This window comes from Mchenga conophoros, linkage group LG5 (genome assembly GCF_057382185.1).
Source record: "Mchenga conophoros isolate Kocher_MC1m ecotype Shallow Benthic linkage group LG5, M_conophoros_male_GT1.1, whole genome shotgun sequence".
In the NCBI taxonomy this organism is placed as follows: Eukaryota; Metazoa; Chordata; class Actinopteri; order Cichliformes; family Cichlidae; genus Mchenga; species Mchenga conophoros.
This window is the reverse complement of record NC_140530.1, coordinates 21,651,481-21,668,990: the sequence shown is the minus strand read 5'-3', so window position 1 is coordinate 21,668,990 and position 17,510 is coordinate 21,651,481. Positions and strand designations below refer to the sequence as shown.

General features: G+C 40.8%; 1 protein-coding gene across 4 annotated transcripts in view; it reads left to right on the top strand.

Annotated features, from left to right (window-relative positions):
- Positions 1-319: 319 nt before the first annotated feature.
- The window catches only part of bsnb (bassoon (presynaptic cytomatrix protein) b), a 79,042-nt gene continuing 61,851 nt past the window's right edge, over positions 320-17,510 (top strand). For all 4 annotated transcript variants that reach the window (XM_085274183.1, XM_085274182.1, XM_085274181.1 and 1 more), the window contains exons 1-2: positions 320-611; positions 9,458-9,848. In XM_085274183.1, the coding sequence (XP_085130309.1) occupies positions 433-611; positions 9,458-9,848 (570 nt within the window). In that variant the 5' untranslated portion in view covers positions 320-432. The remainder of the gene's footprint in view (positions 612-9,457; positions 9,849-17,510) is intronic.

The following is a 17,510-nucleotide window of genomic DNA, read 5'->3' as shown; positions in this document are numbered from 1 at the left end:
CAAAAGCGAAACTTCAAAAAGTAGTCAGGCATCTCAAACACACACTTCGCTTTGTTTGGTGTCTCCATCATTTAGGTTACTAAACAAACGGTCCATAAAGGAAACGACGTGCTCTGAATCAGGGATGCCTCACTGCTCTCCAGTCATGCGCCCTGGAGGTCTCGGGCCAGGGGAATTTGCGCCGTGGTGTCTCGAGGCTCGCTTGAGATAAGTGACCACCGTGCACGCGCACGTACGAGCCACACAAGTCACCACCCATTGCGTCAGCGCGCTCCCTCACCCTCTCCGTCAGCGCGCGTGCTCCGTGCGGGATGCTGAATTGTAGGTGATGATGGCGGAAGGGGAGCACCGCTGAGTTTCATCTGAGTTTTCACCACAGCTGTAGAACCATCTACAACATCGTTTCTGTCCATCGAGACCTATCCCGAGGCGATGGGGAACGAGGCCAGCATGGAAGGGGAGGGACAGGCGGGACAGCCCGGCCCCGCCGTCCCTGCAGCAGGGGCTCCGGCTTCCATTTCAGCACCACCGGACTCTGGACAGCTCATCAAGCCCAGCAATGGAGCGCCAGCCGGAGGAAGTGGGGCTGGACCCGGGCCGGGGATTAACAGGTAGCAGCAATAGCTAGGACGCTTCTCCGCCAAAGTGTGGAGAGGAATCAGGGAGGCTACACGGCAACGTGGTGTGTAGCGTACATTAGTAGCCTAACGATGTGCAGCGTAGATTAGGATCAACCGACTGCGTGTAGATAGACTTGAATGGGTGCTAAATTATTTATTTCAATATCACTGTCAACACAATTTACCACCACCCCCCTTTCAGACCAATTTATGCTTTTTATTTGTAATTTTTTTGGCAGCACCGCCCTGTTAATAAGAAAATTAATATGCAACGGTCTCGATGTGCAATCAATAAAACGTAAATATGCTCTCAGACGTCTGAAGTAGGAATTTACGCCCGTTTTCACGGTGTCTGTCCCGAGGCACCAGCAAGTATCATGAATGAAAGAGCGACGTAGTGAGGCAGTGTTAAGTATATATATATATATATATATATATATATATATATATATATATATATATATATATATATATAATTGTAAATGATTCAAAGTGCACTGGATCTCACGTTGAAGGGCTCGATCGCTTCCATTACATGATGATTTCCACCGAGCATGCCTCGACATCAGTGCTAGTAAATAGAGAGTCATGACAAATCACCCTCCACCTTGCAAGGAGACGTCTGTAGGATGACAAAGCTACCCTTAGATATCGCCAGCGTCAGTGGAAGAGCAGTGCCAGAGAGCATAACCCACAGCTGTCCCAGTTAACAGATCTCAGGAACGGGTTGCTCAGTCTCAGTCTCAAATCAATATGCATCCGGTGAAAATTGTTTTTTCCACTTTTCTGTGTACTGCACAGAAGAGAAAAAAAAGAGCGTGATTTCCTCTCCTCAAGAGTGGTGCTCGCATCTCACCACAAGAAACCCAGACACTCAGTTCAGACACGTTATGGCGTTGTGGCAGCTTCTCATGTGACAGCATCACCTTCAGATTAACAGGAACATACACTACATGAACCCCTACTCCCCCTAACACCCTCCCACCACCCCTTGCTGGCTTATACTGACAGCAATGTCGGCTAATAAAATATTAGCCTTTCCCAAAAGCCAGCACAAATCATTAGTGTGATCACATGTAGCAGCCTGCAGGTCTGTGTTTTCTGTGTGGGTGTGTGGGAGGGATTGCCCTTCCAACAAGATCTGATGTTGCCTTAATTATACAGTTCAGCAGTTGTAGACCTGAATATGCACATGCACAGTCACAGTCACAGCTGCGTCTTACATTCGCCACACCTGCTTACAGTCTCTTTCCATAGATTTTAGTCTGATATTCAAAGCTATGTGCTGATTTCTTAGTGCAACAGACGTCTGGTTTTTGATGCCTTTTTTTTTTGCATTGCGCTGCTGCTTAACTTCTTTTTATTCCACAGTGAGTTTTAGTGGGCTTTTTATGTGTGGTCTGCAAAAGGACACCGTACGCTTTTAATAATGTCCAGTCTTCTTCGTGTTTCTGTTCGTCCAAGCATTTACCGTTCATCCCATCTATTCACTTTGGAACAGGTTTAAATCCTCATAGCTCCCTTGTAACCTCATGATTCTTTTATATCTTGATTTCTCTCTGGTATCCACCCTAAGGTATCTCATAAAGTGATGTCTACTGCTGAGAGACTGAGTGTACTAAAAGACCGAGGGAGGCATTATAAGAAATCGGCTGGGAGAGAGACAGAGAGTATATCATATGGCTAATTTAAACAGTCTTTTTAAGATTGTGGCTGCACATTCAGTCTGAATCTTGCCTTAACATATTCCTTTACAAAGACCTTGTGAGTGTTTAAGAAATAATGAGACAACGCCTGGGTTGAGACTGTAGATAGGAGACTTTCATCTGAATGAAAATGAGGTGCACCATTTTATGGGTTTGCCTATTAATATCAGTAAGGGTATAATATGCTTTATATAGCTTATTCAAAAGCAAGTTCCACGTAGGATGTTTTTGGGACCAATTCTGACAGTTTTACACTTTATTTACTGCAGTTAGAGAACTCTATCTGAGCCCCTGTATGAGTCTGTGAAGCTAGGGGAGCCACTCTTCTGCTTCTTCTCTTATCATAACAGCTTTGACTAAGTGCATAGTCATCCTGACTTATTGACCACAACTGAAAGGCAGTCTGACACAAGCTCCAAATAGTTCCTGTTTACAGCGATGAGCTCAGTGTCCTGCTGCTTTGGCATCTCCTTATTATCAGTCTAAAAACTCAACTGGTGGAGAACTGATATTGATATTAAATGCGGGTTTGAGTATTGATACTGGTACTTTACGAACCCAGACACAAGCAGAGTGCATGAAACCAATCACAAGTAATGGATACACTCAAATTCAAAGACTTTGAGCACACTCCAAATGCAAAGCAGTTCATATTGTTTATCACCAGGGAGGGGCATTTATAGAATATCATTGCTACCAATACTGTTTTTGATTCTGATTATAGGTTAGCGCCTTCACCTTTTCTCTTATTGATTCCTGATTTGTTTCTTTGTGGAAATAAGAAGTCCTACACAGTTTTTCAGCATCAGCACAATTGTTACATTATCTCTGTGGCTGAACACATTATAGTAACCGAGTAAAAAAAAAAAAAGACTCAGTATGAGTTTGACATCATTGTTAGTCAATGCATAGCTGTCAGAAAAACAAGCCAGCATTGTTAAACGAATTGATAAGCTGGGAGGCAAAAGATTTAATTATTTGGAACCAGTTCTTCATTGGCACCCTTACTAATGACACTGTTATAAACAGAAAATGGATGTCTACCAGCGCTGCTACTTTATGGCGAAAAATCACAATCAGTTATTTTTGTCTATAATGAGATCGCAATTATTTAACACAATTACTCACAGATGGAAAAGAATAGCGGCATTATCAAACTTTCAAAAAAGAAGAAACTTATTTTATCAATTAAACTGATTTTTTTAAAATACGTTTTACTCGTGAAGCTGGCTAAAACCACATATCCAAGTCAAGTACCATCTTCTTTGTGTTTCCAGGCTGTTCTGCGGATGAAACTGAACTTGGATGCCACGTTGAATATTTTGGCAGCGCAGACACTGTGTCCAGTCTAGTCACAACTACACACTGGATGCGTTTTGCCATCAGAGTAACAATCGCCACAAAACACAATACAGCTGTAGCTCACAGCTTGCGTGCTGTCTTTGAGGTTGCTTTTTGAAGGAACCTCTGCGTGATTTTTTGGGAAAGACCATTTGATGTACTGAACCATGTTTCACATTTATGATGTGAGGCATTGCAGGATAAACTTAAAAGTTTCATCACTGCAACTACTACTTTTACATTTGTCCAGCAAGATTGGGAATATGTTGGCTCTAGAGTAAGCTTTCCCCTCATCTATGACTTGGCTGCTCATCATTTTTTAGGGGCAGCCAAGCTTGTCTGATGTTAAAGTATGAAAAGTGGTGTAAATAATGAAATCAAGAAGTGCTGTGCCCTCTAACAAAGCTACGTAACGTTGTCAGAGATGCTGTAATACACGCTTTATAACATTGATTTGGATCTTGTTGTCACAGCTTTTTTGGCAGGTTTGACCAATTGAAAAAACTAATTGAAAATCATTCATTCTGTGTCTGACATCTTTTCTGGTTGTTAGTGGCAACAACTAATAATCACTTTTTCTTATTTTTATATATTTTTTTGCAGAAATTGCTTAAATGTGTGCCAACCCCTGCTTTGTTCCTCTTTAACCCCGATGATTCACTTACACGCAGAAACACTCTTGTCTAATGTCCAGCAGCCATTGAATGACAGAATTAAATCTGCCCTGCTGGATAATTATGAAGCTGTAAGTGTTTCCTTCTGGGAAATAAACATAACCTTGTTACATTTTCTTTCTTTCCTTTTTCTTTTTGATGTGACGTACCCGGCGCTGATTGAAAAACAAGTGCGATAGTTGTTGATGCTTTTCGACAAACAGATACTTAATGGTGGATTTACATTTTACTGATACACTGAACATGCAATTGGACATTCGCATCAAATAATGCCATTAATCATGTGCACATCTCATTCATCACCCTAACCCTTTCTACTCTGACCTTTAAATACTGCTAAATGGGAGGCACATTCATTCAGAAGCCTCAGCTACAGGTTCATTTCCAACAGAGAGAAAGCCTAAACCAGATACAAACATACACTACATCACAAGTATTTAAACTATCATCCTGTAAAAATAGCCCTGATTTGCCGTGGACATGGGCTCTCTGGGGAATCTTGTTGGGTGCACTTAGTTGCCAGTTGAGGTCTCTGTGGATCAGACTGTTCACACTTGGGACCTGGGAGTTATGAGAGCAGTGTAGTGTGACTAGATGGTCAGTATTTGTCTTTGAGTGGTTTTAATGTTGTGTCTGTAGCATCTCCACTGTATAGACTCTGAAACTTTATCCAGCTAAAATTAAGCACACATCAGTCTGATGACTACCCCTCTACCAACGGACCTAATTGGCACACCAGATGTCAGTGCGAAGACAATTTTTAATCCAAATGATAAAAGTAAATATAAATGAATGCCTGCTGTTTATTGTATAGCTGCAGTGGTTTTTATTGTTCAGTAAACCCTTTCAAAGCAATGTAATGGGTTGGTATATTGTATAGGCCAGTAATTAGATTTTTATTAGGACAATGAGTACTGTTAGTTAAAACATGGACTATATGAAACTTTGCTGGGAGGAAAGATGGAAATGCACAAAAACAGCAAGACTACTACATTTTGGAAAAAAAAGCTTTGATTTGATGTTAAAGGGAGCTGATGTTATTCTGTATTTAAACTGAAAACCGACTTGAACATTAGATGCTGATCAAAAAGGCTCTCAGCCATGACTCTTATGCTGGATATTTAATAGTGGATTAAGTTGAATTACTATGTCTATGGCCATCACTGTGCAAACAGCACTTTCAGTCTTTGTGGATACCCTCCTGTGCTAAAGTATTGACAGGATTAGCATGACTAGTTTTGTCTCACCTGTCTCGCATTACATCGCCAGTCTGTCAATGCCCACTGCATGTGTTTTAGCAAGCACCTAAAGGATGTACTACAGATAAGAAATCACACTCATATCTGTTTAGTCAGTATTAGGGACCTCAAAGTAACTAGCTAGATTAGCTTAGCCTGAAGCTTGGGAAAATATCAAAAACAGCTCTGTCTGAGGGTAATGATAAAAACATGAGCATTTTTTCAGTACAAATTTCTCATGTGACATCATGCACACATTGCTTAATTTGTCAGACATATTGGATGTGATACAACCACCGGTTGCTAGGGCTAAATGTGTGCGCCCCAACTGGTTGGCAGGTGTTTCCTGGAGGTTTCTGGCTGTTGCTGGATGAAATCGTTTGCTTTGGGTGCTAGCACTGCAACAGACTGGCGTGGTGGTGTACCCCGCCTCTTACCCTATGGCAGCTAGGATAGGCTCCAGCCCTCCCACGACCCTGAATTGGATAAACAAAAGAGGATGGATGCATGGATGCTAGCAGACTGTCACAGTTGCGTGTAGTTTTTCATGTTTGTCTAAAAAATACTCACTAACTACTAGCCCAAGGGTGTTATAACTTCAAAAAGTGAGAGGCAAACCTGAGATGGAGAAGGGTCACCTTCAAAGCAAAAATTGTGTCTCAGTGCTGCAGACAAAATGTTTCAGAAGGCGCAACTTTTACTTTGAAGGCAAAGCTTCTCCATTTCTGGTTTGTGTTGTACTTTTTAAAGTTTTACTACAACTTGAAGAGCTTACCAGCATTTGCAGATGAGTGCATCACTCCTATGACAATCAGAAGGAGGTTTTCAGGAACTAGTTGGGGAACAAACATTTGCCCCTAGAAACAGGCGTTTGCTACGGGGTGGACTGTAGACTCGTGTGACTGGAGCTTTATCAATCACTTTCACAGTGATTGCAGTCAACCTAAAAAACCTAAAATCTAATGTTTGCCTCATGACCTGTGTTGGACAGATGGCCTGTGTAACCAGGGGCTTATTCGCTTTATTCTACATAGTCAGCGTGATTGTCACGTGTCTAAAAGTTGTCAGCACCTACATGTTTTTTGCTGTTGTCCGTTGCTGGGAAACCTTCAGCTACATTAGACAGGGATAAGATTTTTCACAGTAAAACAGAGGTATGCTAAATGTTTCTCTCTGCAGTTAACTTATATTACTCTTCTCATATGAAAGTGGTAAAAATTTTCCCATCTAATTCTTGGCAATTCAGGGAATAGTGTTTCCTGTAATACTAAAAAATTCCTCTGAGATTTTCATTGTCTTGCATTTCAATTTTTAATTAATGTGACATTGGGATATTGTCACATGGATGATTAAGGCTGAGTAGACAATCTAATCATCTTTCTGCTTATTCGCGATCTAAAGTTTCACATGGGGCTCCCCAGCACGAAAGACTGGCAACACACAAATGCCTTACTATCCACTTTGTGAAGCAGTCTCTAGTGCTTTCGCCACAAAGCCACAAGTTGTTCTCAGTGGATTACCACTTACTGATGGATGAGAACATTTGAAGAAATCTTTTGAAAAAGTGTCCTCAAGTTTAAACTATGCTTTTGACTCTCATTAAGCCATGGTGCCTGAGGCTTTACATAAACCACAAGAGACTCCACTTAGTGCCTCGGTGTTTTAAATTGCAATTATTTTCTGAAAACACCTTGACATAGACTTAAATGTAGACTGCACAGTGGATCAACGGTAAGACGCATCAGCTACTAAAAAATGTTCATTTATCTGAGGGTTTCATGTCTGAATGCTTACCTTCGTAAAATCAGCAGCAGTGGCGGCAATCACGCCGAGTCACACCTGATAACATTAAGTATCCTTTTCAACATAGCGCGTCTGAATGCATGGAGTCAAATCCATTATTGGATTGGCGCACACAACACTGTACTGTGTTTATTCAGAGTGAGAGAGTTTCATGCATTTGTGCACACAGCACAACAGCAGTACTTCATTAATTAGTTATGTGAGATTATCCCTGACATTGAGACAGGATTGATCAGGATCTCACTGCAAATTACATTATGTACTTCACTTCAGGCAGGTGAACTGTAGTTTATAAGCTACATTTGTATATGTACAAGTTTGTATGGATCTATTCCCATAACCACATACACAATGTGGCTCCTGTAGTGATCAAAACAACTATCGCATTACAGCTGCTAATCAAAGAAAAGTTAAAATAATTCATTATATGTTACTTAGTGTCAGATCTTGCTCATACTACATAATATTGTGTGAAACTGGTAACTGCTCTGTCAATGTTCCCTGAGGATTATTAACATAAAACTGACCCATATGAATCACCGAATGCCTACATTTTAAATATTCATGAAGCCAGCAATGTTACATATCCCATGTCTGAGAAGGAATGAGTGTAGCCTCAGAAGGACTGAAAGTGATGGTCCGCCATAGACTGTCAGCAACTGTGTGAATTTCAAGTTCACAGTCGATAGATGAAAAGTAAAGATTTTCCCGATGGGCTCACTGCAGTAAACACAGAGCTCCTGTAGAGAGTTGAACAAGGTTAGAGTTTTGTGGCAACTCAAGTGTTTGCCAATGAGTCACAATTGCTAACATGCTCTATTTTAATTCCTTTATTCTCCCCATTATCGCCACACTTCCCTCACTGTGGATCCAGGGCTGCTGCTTCGACTGTCTTTGAAGATGACGGCCATGACTAAACAAGGTCTAAGTTGTTATGACAGTGGAAATCCTCCGTTCCTATTTAACTGTTGGCACCAGTGCTTGAAGGCCAGGGTGTGCAAGAAAACCCAAAGTTTACAGTCCTGATACGCCACCTTTGTGCCACCCCAAACAGAATGCTGAGGCGAGAACAGACCAGCTTTAAAGACAAGCACTTTACAGAAAGAGGCACTATAAAATAGGCAGCATTTGATTTACTCCTGGCCTCTGTTTTGAGTGGTCTGCTATCACATCATGAACCACAATACAATCTTTTAATGATATGTGCGCCTAATGCATCTCAGAGCTGAAGGACTCCAAAATGCATCCTTTATGAAGAAGCACTGCTGCTTATTTATATTCAGTAGCTGTTACAGCTATAAAAGCCCACTTAAGAAAAAGTCAAATGCAATGCATTTAAAATATATACTAATTTATTATAAAAGAAAAGGTCAGAAAAACAAAGTTAGGTTCCTTTGTTTTCCTAAGTCTAAACCCGGAAACACCACGTTTCTCTTAATGATGTTCACTATTCTTCTTTCAGTACTTTCAATCACTCCAAAAGGCTGCTGTGGTTATTTTCTTAAAGTTTCTGCATGTTAACAAAAGAAAAAAACCAAAAAGCTCGTAACCCCGTGTAGTTACTTCCAGCAGAGAGTGTAATGAGTTTTTATTTCGGTGTTCTCGTTTATGCAATAGATGGCCTTGCATTCATGAGTAAAAAATAGCATGGACTGGGTGTTTGCAAATGTGTGCTTATAAGAATAAGCGTGTTAACTGGACTCAAAGACTTTATTTGTCACAGACACAGTGGATATGTGTGCTTCAGTGCAGTCTGATATAGTGATCATAAAGCCATTTCCAGCAAGCGAACCTGAAAAGGATTTTTAAAACGTATGACTTTAAAAGTGTAAAATGTACATAAAGTGTGTAAAACTCAGTCTTGACCTTGCAAAGGGTAATTGAGAGAATAGCTGAGAAGCTTCTTGAGTTTTTTCAGAGCTAAAGCCTTTCCTATCCCTAGACGAATAGAAATATTTCCATGCTCAGTTGGCTCTCAGTAAACAATAGTCTCTTTGTTAAACTGGTTATACTCCTAGCTTAGGACACAGATCTAATGTACACCTTGTTTTGTGTTCTCTTTACCTCTCTGTCAGGCCACCTCCATCAGACTCAGGACCTAAAGCAGGCGGCCAGATCGGTCATGGGACAGGTGACAGGTTGGCTTCCCATGACACCCCACAGCATGCTGCGCCTCATGGAGAGCAAGGCCAGGGCCATGTGGCCAGGAAGAGTCTGCAGGTGGACGTCGGTAGTAGCAGAACTGGGAGGTCCCCTTCTGCGTCCCCAGACCGAGGCAGTGTCCCCACCTCCCCTTACTCTGTGCCTCAAATAGCACCCATGCCCAGCAGCAAACTGTGCCCCGTCTGCAAAACCACCGACTTGATGGGCACTGGGGATGACAAGCCGAACATCAACACCTGCACGCAGTGCCGCTCCATGGTGTGCAACCAGTGTGGCTTCAACCCAAACCCTGACCTAACAGAGGTAGGTGGATCTGCTTCACCAAGATGTTTTTATTTTCAAGGATTGTTCTCTTTTATCTTTCACTACAGCAGACCAGTGCCACATAGTAAAGGTGAATTCATCTGATTCCCGGTTACTGTCAGTGAGGGAGTTACAAACGTAGTGAGCATCTGCCATGGTGCATTCGCACGGAAACAAAAACATCTCAAATACTGCTAAAAAGGTTAAAAAATGCAACCGTGTAATCGACTGCACAAACATATTTGGAATGAATTCATGCATACAGCATTGCAGACTGCCTCAGAGCTAAAGAGAATAAAAGGAAGAGGGTTACTCTCTAATGTTGACAAACTGAGCACAAGATTTTCCTTGTAATTTTGATCTGCTTTAAAATAGGACCAAGTCTAAACACCATCAGGTTTTGTTTGTTGTCACATGATTGTATTATTTTCATCATCAGTCAAATATGTGTACTGCACGTCTAAAGTCCTGTCAGTATAAACTTACCTGGGACGTTAGGAGGTACACCTTGCTAGTACCACGTTGGATCCTCTTTTGCCTTCAGGCCTGTCTTAACACTTTATAGCATCGATTCAACAAGATGATGGAAACATCCCTCAGAGATTTTGTTCCACATGATAGCATCACACAGGTGCTGCAGATTTGAGTACAGTGAAATCATTTTCATATTCATGAAAGCAGTTTGAGATGAGTTGAGCTTTGTGGCATGAAGTGTTCAAGGTTCAACATGTTGTGGGTTCAGAGATGATCTACTGCACTTGGTTGTAATGAGTTGTTGTTTGAATTAGTGTTTCCTTCCTTCCATCCTCCTCTGACCTATGGCATCAACCAGCCACCTTTGCTTTTTTGGACCATTTTCTGTAAACCCTAGAGATGGTTGTTTGACAGGAGATCACCAGTTTCCAAAACACTCACATACCAGACCAGCCCATCCATCAGACAACAACAGTTTCAACTTCAGCAGGTCGTCTTGACTACATGCCTAAACATGATTGGTTGCTGCCATGTGATTGACTCTTTATGATGAACAGGTGTACCTAACAAAGTGGCTGGTGAGTGTACAAACTGACTCACTTGTTGCTGTAGTGGAGGTCAGTCATTGGTGTCCTTTGCTCCTACGGGTTATCAGTAATTGAACTCAGTACCTGCTCACTTTCCAACAGCTATTTCACCAGCTGTCGCCATGGTCTCTGGCTGCTGCACTGCCAGTCTTTTCCTCTACACCCTTTGTAACGTCATAGTGGTGTATGCATTTTTTTTTGAAGTGGGTGATTCAGGTGCTACAATTTGGTTTAATTTGTCTTTTGAATGTTATTTCTCATTGACATTTATGAGTAATGCTGTTGATGACAATTGTTATCAAGTTGGCTCTGACTGACTCATGGGTTGAATTGCACCAAATGAATGGGAGTCAAGATGTGAATTAGATGCATGTTGTTTGAGAGCTGTGAACTTCTGCTCCAGCCATGATTTCTCTTGATAGGTGGAGTATTTAATAGTTTGGTTGGCTTATAATCTTTCATCTGCAAAGACCTGGTTGCATGCACTTTTCCAAGGTGCATAGTAATATATTACTCACCCCCTACTAGCCATAATAAATCAGAGGCTCTTACCTCTAGAGCAAACTCTGTTGTTTATTCAGCTAATCTATCTTTACATAACACTTATGTGAAGTATATTGTGCCTGTATATTATACATCCATCCTTTCTGACAAGCACATCCTAATCATGCCCAGAGCCTCTTCTGAAAAATCTGAACAGATTCTTATATCATCCCAAAAAAGGAGCACAACACATTACCCCATCATTCGCAATCGTTCATATGCGTCTAAACACTCATCGCTGTTAACAGGTAGCTAAGAAAGCCTATTGCCTTCATCTGAAAATAAATCACTTGCCTAATTTGAATTAGGCCATGCTTCACTGTAACTGTGAGTCAAGTGTGGCTGTGTCATCTGTCACAAAGTTTCAAATCAACTTCACTGAGTCATGTTGCAAATTGAAGCCAAGAAGCAATGTCAGTTACGCTGGCCTACAGGCTATCAGAGCGACCGTAGGCTGAGTAAATATTAGGATGCAGAATATAATGTTTAGGTTTTTTGAACGATAAATGCGTGCATGTAAATGTACTGCCCAATGGGTGTGTGTAAGCTTGATGACATGTATGCATCGGGTGCATAAGAGAGGAGACTGCAAACGTTGGAAGAAGAAAGCAGTGGGAAATGGAAAGATGAGAAAGAAAAAAGCATGGACCAAAGTGGAAACAGACAGTAAAGAATAGATCATGGCAGGGAGTGAAGGAGAGCATGGCAGTAAAGAGAACAGCGGAGGTGGGTGCTTTTCAGCTCAGGCTTGGTGTGCTTGTCAGATCCTGACAGAGAGAGAGAGAAACAGGGAGGGAAAATGTCCAGCCTCTGGAGACCTGAAGATTTACCCCCTTAACCTACTTAGGATGGATTTGGCTTCAGCCTCACTACAGCATATCTAAAACAGCCTTATCACTCATCAGGGAAACTGATGACAACCAAGGTGATGATAATGCAGAAGATGACGATGACAGGAATTACGATTACAGTGATGGGAACTGGCCCAGAGAAAGGATAGCCATAGCAAGGCTGTGTCAAAATCCACACAGGGATTCTCTTGATTCTTAATAGTAAAATATTTGTATATAAACATATATCCTGTCCTGTATAATAACAAGGTTTTGGGATTTTCTGAGATTATAATCTTGTTTTCATTTGAACATTTGGTGTTTTGTGTGAAAAATTACCTGAAGAATTTTCTCATTCGTTGTAGTTTCAGGATTAGACCTGTGATGACAACACACTATTAGGACCACTTCTTGTGCAAGAGATGTGTGTCTGCAAATAGTTTACAGAGACCCACTGAAGTCCCCCAGATTATCAGGATAATATGAGCAAAAATCTGTCATTGAAGAGGATTTCCCATTAAATCACAGAAAGATGGCAGTGCCGATTAAAGTCCTGATAGCTGTGGATGATTTCATGTTTGGATTTTTGAGCACAGACTCAAATAGCGGGGCTAGCCTGGATTTTCTTTTAAGAAGCCACATTATCTTGTAAAGAGAATCTCTCTTCACTCTTTGAGGGGTGAAGATAATTGTTGCAATGCACGTCAGAGCTGTGTTAAACTACCTCTTGATGGTAATGCAATTTGGATGTAAACAGCGAGCGACAAATGGATCTCACAGACCGCATCTGTTACGTGGCTGTCAGTCAAGCTGAGAAGACAAGTTTTATTTAGACATGATAGCTACGAATTCAGTCATGCCAGCTATCGTGCACGTGAACTAAGACTTACATGTGACGTGACGTAGGTAGCACCGAAATGAGAAAACGAGAAAGCCAGAAAGGCAAGAAATGAGACGGTCTAAAGGCAGCCTTAGAACAACAAAGAACAAGAGCAGTGAGAGCGATACTGAGAATACCACAGACATTCTCCCCTGACAGTGTTCTCCCACCACCATACAGGGGAACATCTGCTTCATAATTGGTCCAATTTCTATTTATAGACCCTACCCTCCTTCTGTCTGCAACGGTGGCCCGGTCCTGAGAAGCCACAGCTGAAAGAAGGAGGGAGAGGAAGAGAGAGAGAGACAGAGCTGGTTGAAAAAGCTGTGCCGTAGCAGGAGGAGACAGAACGGGAGGAGAAAAAAAAGCATCATCATAAATTAACCGTAATAGCCAGAGTGTTCGTACTGACACTATCTATCTCTGCATAAATTCAGCGTAGGGAGAAAAAATACCCCAACAACAACAAAATGGAGAAACAAATCAGAAAACAATGCTAAGATGCTTTTGAAAACGAAATTTTTTCTTCATACAGTTTGGTGATGAAGACACACCCCTGACATGGAGCTGAAACATTCTTCAAACAAGTCATGAAACAATGACTCTTTAAAGTCTTTGTTTCAGAAATGCCTTGGAGGTTCTTCTCTTTCTTTCTTTTTTTATCAACAATCCCACAAGCTGAAAGAGCAGTTTTAACAAATGCTCCCACACAGAAGCACTCTATCTCCTCATTCGAGTTTAAAATATAGCAGGTAGGTGGCCACAGTTTACAGTTGCAGTAGATAGATTTAGCAACCAAACCAAAAGCAGTAATATCGATTTGGACTCTACAATAAAATGTTTCCAATCAAGATCAGACAAAAAGCTTCAGTAATCAGATGAAACAGGCAGACGTTCAGTATAAAAAGAAAGAGAGAAACCCACTGTACATCTGTTAGGCACCAAACAGCAGACTGGCCTCGTAGACACTGTGTACTGAAAACCACAGATTAGATTACCGCGCTATTGTCATTGTTAGTTAGTGAAGGCCCACTTTCTAGCTTCAAACGGAGAATTTTTGCCATCTTGGTTTTGAAACTGGACACAATGAGTGAGGCACAGGGCTGACTAAAAAACTGAGGCTCACTACATACTCTTTGGATAGTCATATGTCTGACAAACGAAAAAAACAAAAACATCCCTCTAAAAGGCATAAATTCAATTACCCTTGAAACTAGAAACTGAGACCACAAACTGATCAGGAAAACATATACTGGGTGCACAGCTGGACGTCTTTTGTACACAAGCTTACAGTTAAACACTACATTTCTCAGTCAGACATGGGACTGTTTAAATCGACTTTAATGCTCTAAAGTTCTAATCCCAAGGCTGAAAATCAATTTTCTCAAGCGACACCAACCGGGGAGAGCAAGCTGTCCATAGTGTCATAAGTAAACATTCTGTAATTTTCAAGCGTGCTCGAAGGCAGCTTTGTGGGTTGTGAGTGTTTCAGGTATGGTATTGATCCCAGTTTGACCTTAAACTTGTGATTACTTCTAAACTTTTAGAAAGTGCGCTGTGTTCTTCAAACTGAGGGCTACTTGAGTTTTTTGCTGAGCTAAAAGGAATAAAAGAAGGAGTCTATCTGCATATGTGTGACTGTTTATATTTCTTAAATAGAGTTCAACCAGTCTGCTTCCTGTTCGGAAGGTGAATTTGTCATATGGTGTAGAGCAGCTTGAATGCAGACTCCTGAACAAACTGATGATGAATCCAGAAACAGGCAAATATGGTCCAAAATCCAAAAGAATAACACAGGTGCCTCACACACCCACACACGTAACAAAAACAAGAGGATTATATATTTAGTCGGAGTAACACAAACACACAGGTGTACTGTCTCTCTCGCACTCACGGCAGGTACACAGTATGATGCTACAAAGAACTGAGGCCAGGTAATCGAGGAAAGTGGACACAGGAGGGTGACGAGACACAGCTGAAACTGATTAAAACAACACAAGGAAGTAAATACAAGGCACAAGAGACAAATGACTACCAAAGTAAAACAGGAAGTGAGTAACAGAAACACAGAATATAAAGCACTTCACAAAAGAGGACTAATAAGATCTCATAGAAAACAACAAGGAATCAAACTGAAAGAACTGCTGGAGAAGAAAGGATGTGTACTGTTGAATATTATTATAGTTTTCATTTTTTGTTGCTAGAAATTGTGGAGATGCAGAGTAAAATTCTTAATTTTTCCCATAGCTGAGGCCTTGCACTATTTGGACAAAAATATTGGGTCACACCCCTTAATCTTTGAATTCAGCTGTTTACTGTGCCATTGCCATGGGTGTGTAAAAGCAAACAACGGGCCATGAAGTCTTTCTTTACAAACATTTGGGAAACAATGGGTCATTCTAGAGAGCTCGATGTATTTGAGCATGATACTGTAATATGATGCCACCGTTGAAACAAATCACTTCATGATGATTTTTTTTTTACCTCCTAGATATTTCATAACCAACTGTGAGTGGTGTTATTGCATAGTGGAAGCGTTCAGGAACCACAGCAACTCAGCCCAAGTGTTTAGAGAACGGGGTTGCTGAGTGTTGAGGCTCATAGTGCGTAAAAGTCACCAACACTCTGCTGACTCAATAACTTCCTCTGGCATTAACATCAGCACAAAAACTGCGCCGGCAGCTTCTGGGCATGGGTGTAAGACGTAGTACTTGAGTCGATATAGTGCATGTTTGTTTGTGGAATGACACAAACACAAGCGATCTGTTTGAAAGTTTTAAGGTCTTTCAGATTTTCATCACATTAGCACTTAGTGTTTAGTGAGATGACATTTGCCATTAGCAGATGTTATTCTATTTGCCCAATAAACAGTCAGCAAGGCTGACACAGGCAATCGGATTGGCTGATATGTTGGTGCATTGCAGAAAAAATAGTTTTCTCTGTATGTTGCTGTATGTTTTCAGGGACATTATTAGTGGGCATTCATGGTTCTCAAAGTATATTTTTAGCTGATTATTCTGCAGCGCCTGCCTAATTTGGCAGTTCTGCTTCACAAGCTCACTTGGGGTGTTTTTTGTTTAATTCTGTGCTTATTTGTGTCCTTTTGATAAAACAGTAATGTTATATGTGTGTCTGTGCTAACTCTGTTCCACTGGCTTATTTAGGGCCTTTGTTTATAATCACAGTACACATACACACACATTTACATGCAAATATAGAGAAAACTGCAAAGCAAAGTTAGCCTACACATTAAATACAATCTAGATTTTGTCAAATATCAATATAAATAATTAGACGCTACCTGAATCAGCAGTGTGTTTGCTGACAAGCCTCATTCCTCGGTCAACAAAAGAATTCATCACTCACTCAAGCTGCAAGCTGCAGTTGGCCTTTCGAAACGGCCACATTTTGAGTGGGTAATGTATTAGTTATATAAATGTAAATACAGTGATATGGTCATATCAGTGAAGGATAAGTCCATTATACCCCAGAGGAGGCAGAGGACGGTTCCTAATCCCCTCAAATTAATTCAGATATTTAGCGTTAGACTTTTCTAATCCCCCTCTAACTCTGGATGATGTGGCACAAGAGATTCAGTGACATTCAGATCTGGCAAAGTGTAACACAATGAGAATGTTTCATGAATCACTATTAAAGTTTCATTTTAGTGAAAGACAGCATTGCTTCTGTCTGACATGGGTGAGCTGTGAAGAATTTAATGTAGGAAATCAAGATGTCATTTGGTTAGATTTAGAGTAGGAGATAAATCATGTATGAAAATACCATTTAGGGGAATCTCTTCAAGATTCACTTAATTTTAGTGAATGTGATCTTTTTTCTCTCGATCCTTCTAAATTATTCTTTCCATGAAGCTGTTGATCTTTGTGTGTCTTGCTCTCTTTTGATGAGAGATTCATTTTCTTCCGTTTGACGATGCTAAATAACATCAGAGCAAAAAAACCCCCCCAAAAACCAAAACATGTTCTGAAATGAATTTATTTCTGAGTCTACCTACTAGTCAACAAATGTTTTTCCAGGTTTTTCAACAAAAACATTGAGTGCATGTCTTTTGGTCACACCCTAAACTACATGATACAATACATACACTTACACAATATTCAAATAACCATTTAGCCAGTATGATATGCAACCGTTCACACTCATATTTGGACCTATAGGCTATTTTTAATTTAATAAAATTTTAGTTATATAGCACCAAATCACAACAACAATTGCTTCAAGACACTTAATCTTGTAAAATAAAGGCACCCTTTGAGCAAGCACTTTGGCGACACTGGAAAGGAAAAACTCAATTTTACCAGGAAGAAACCTCCAGCAGGACTAGGCT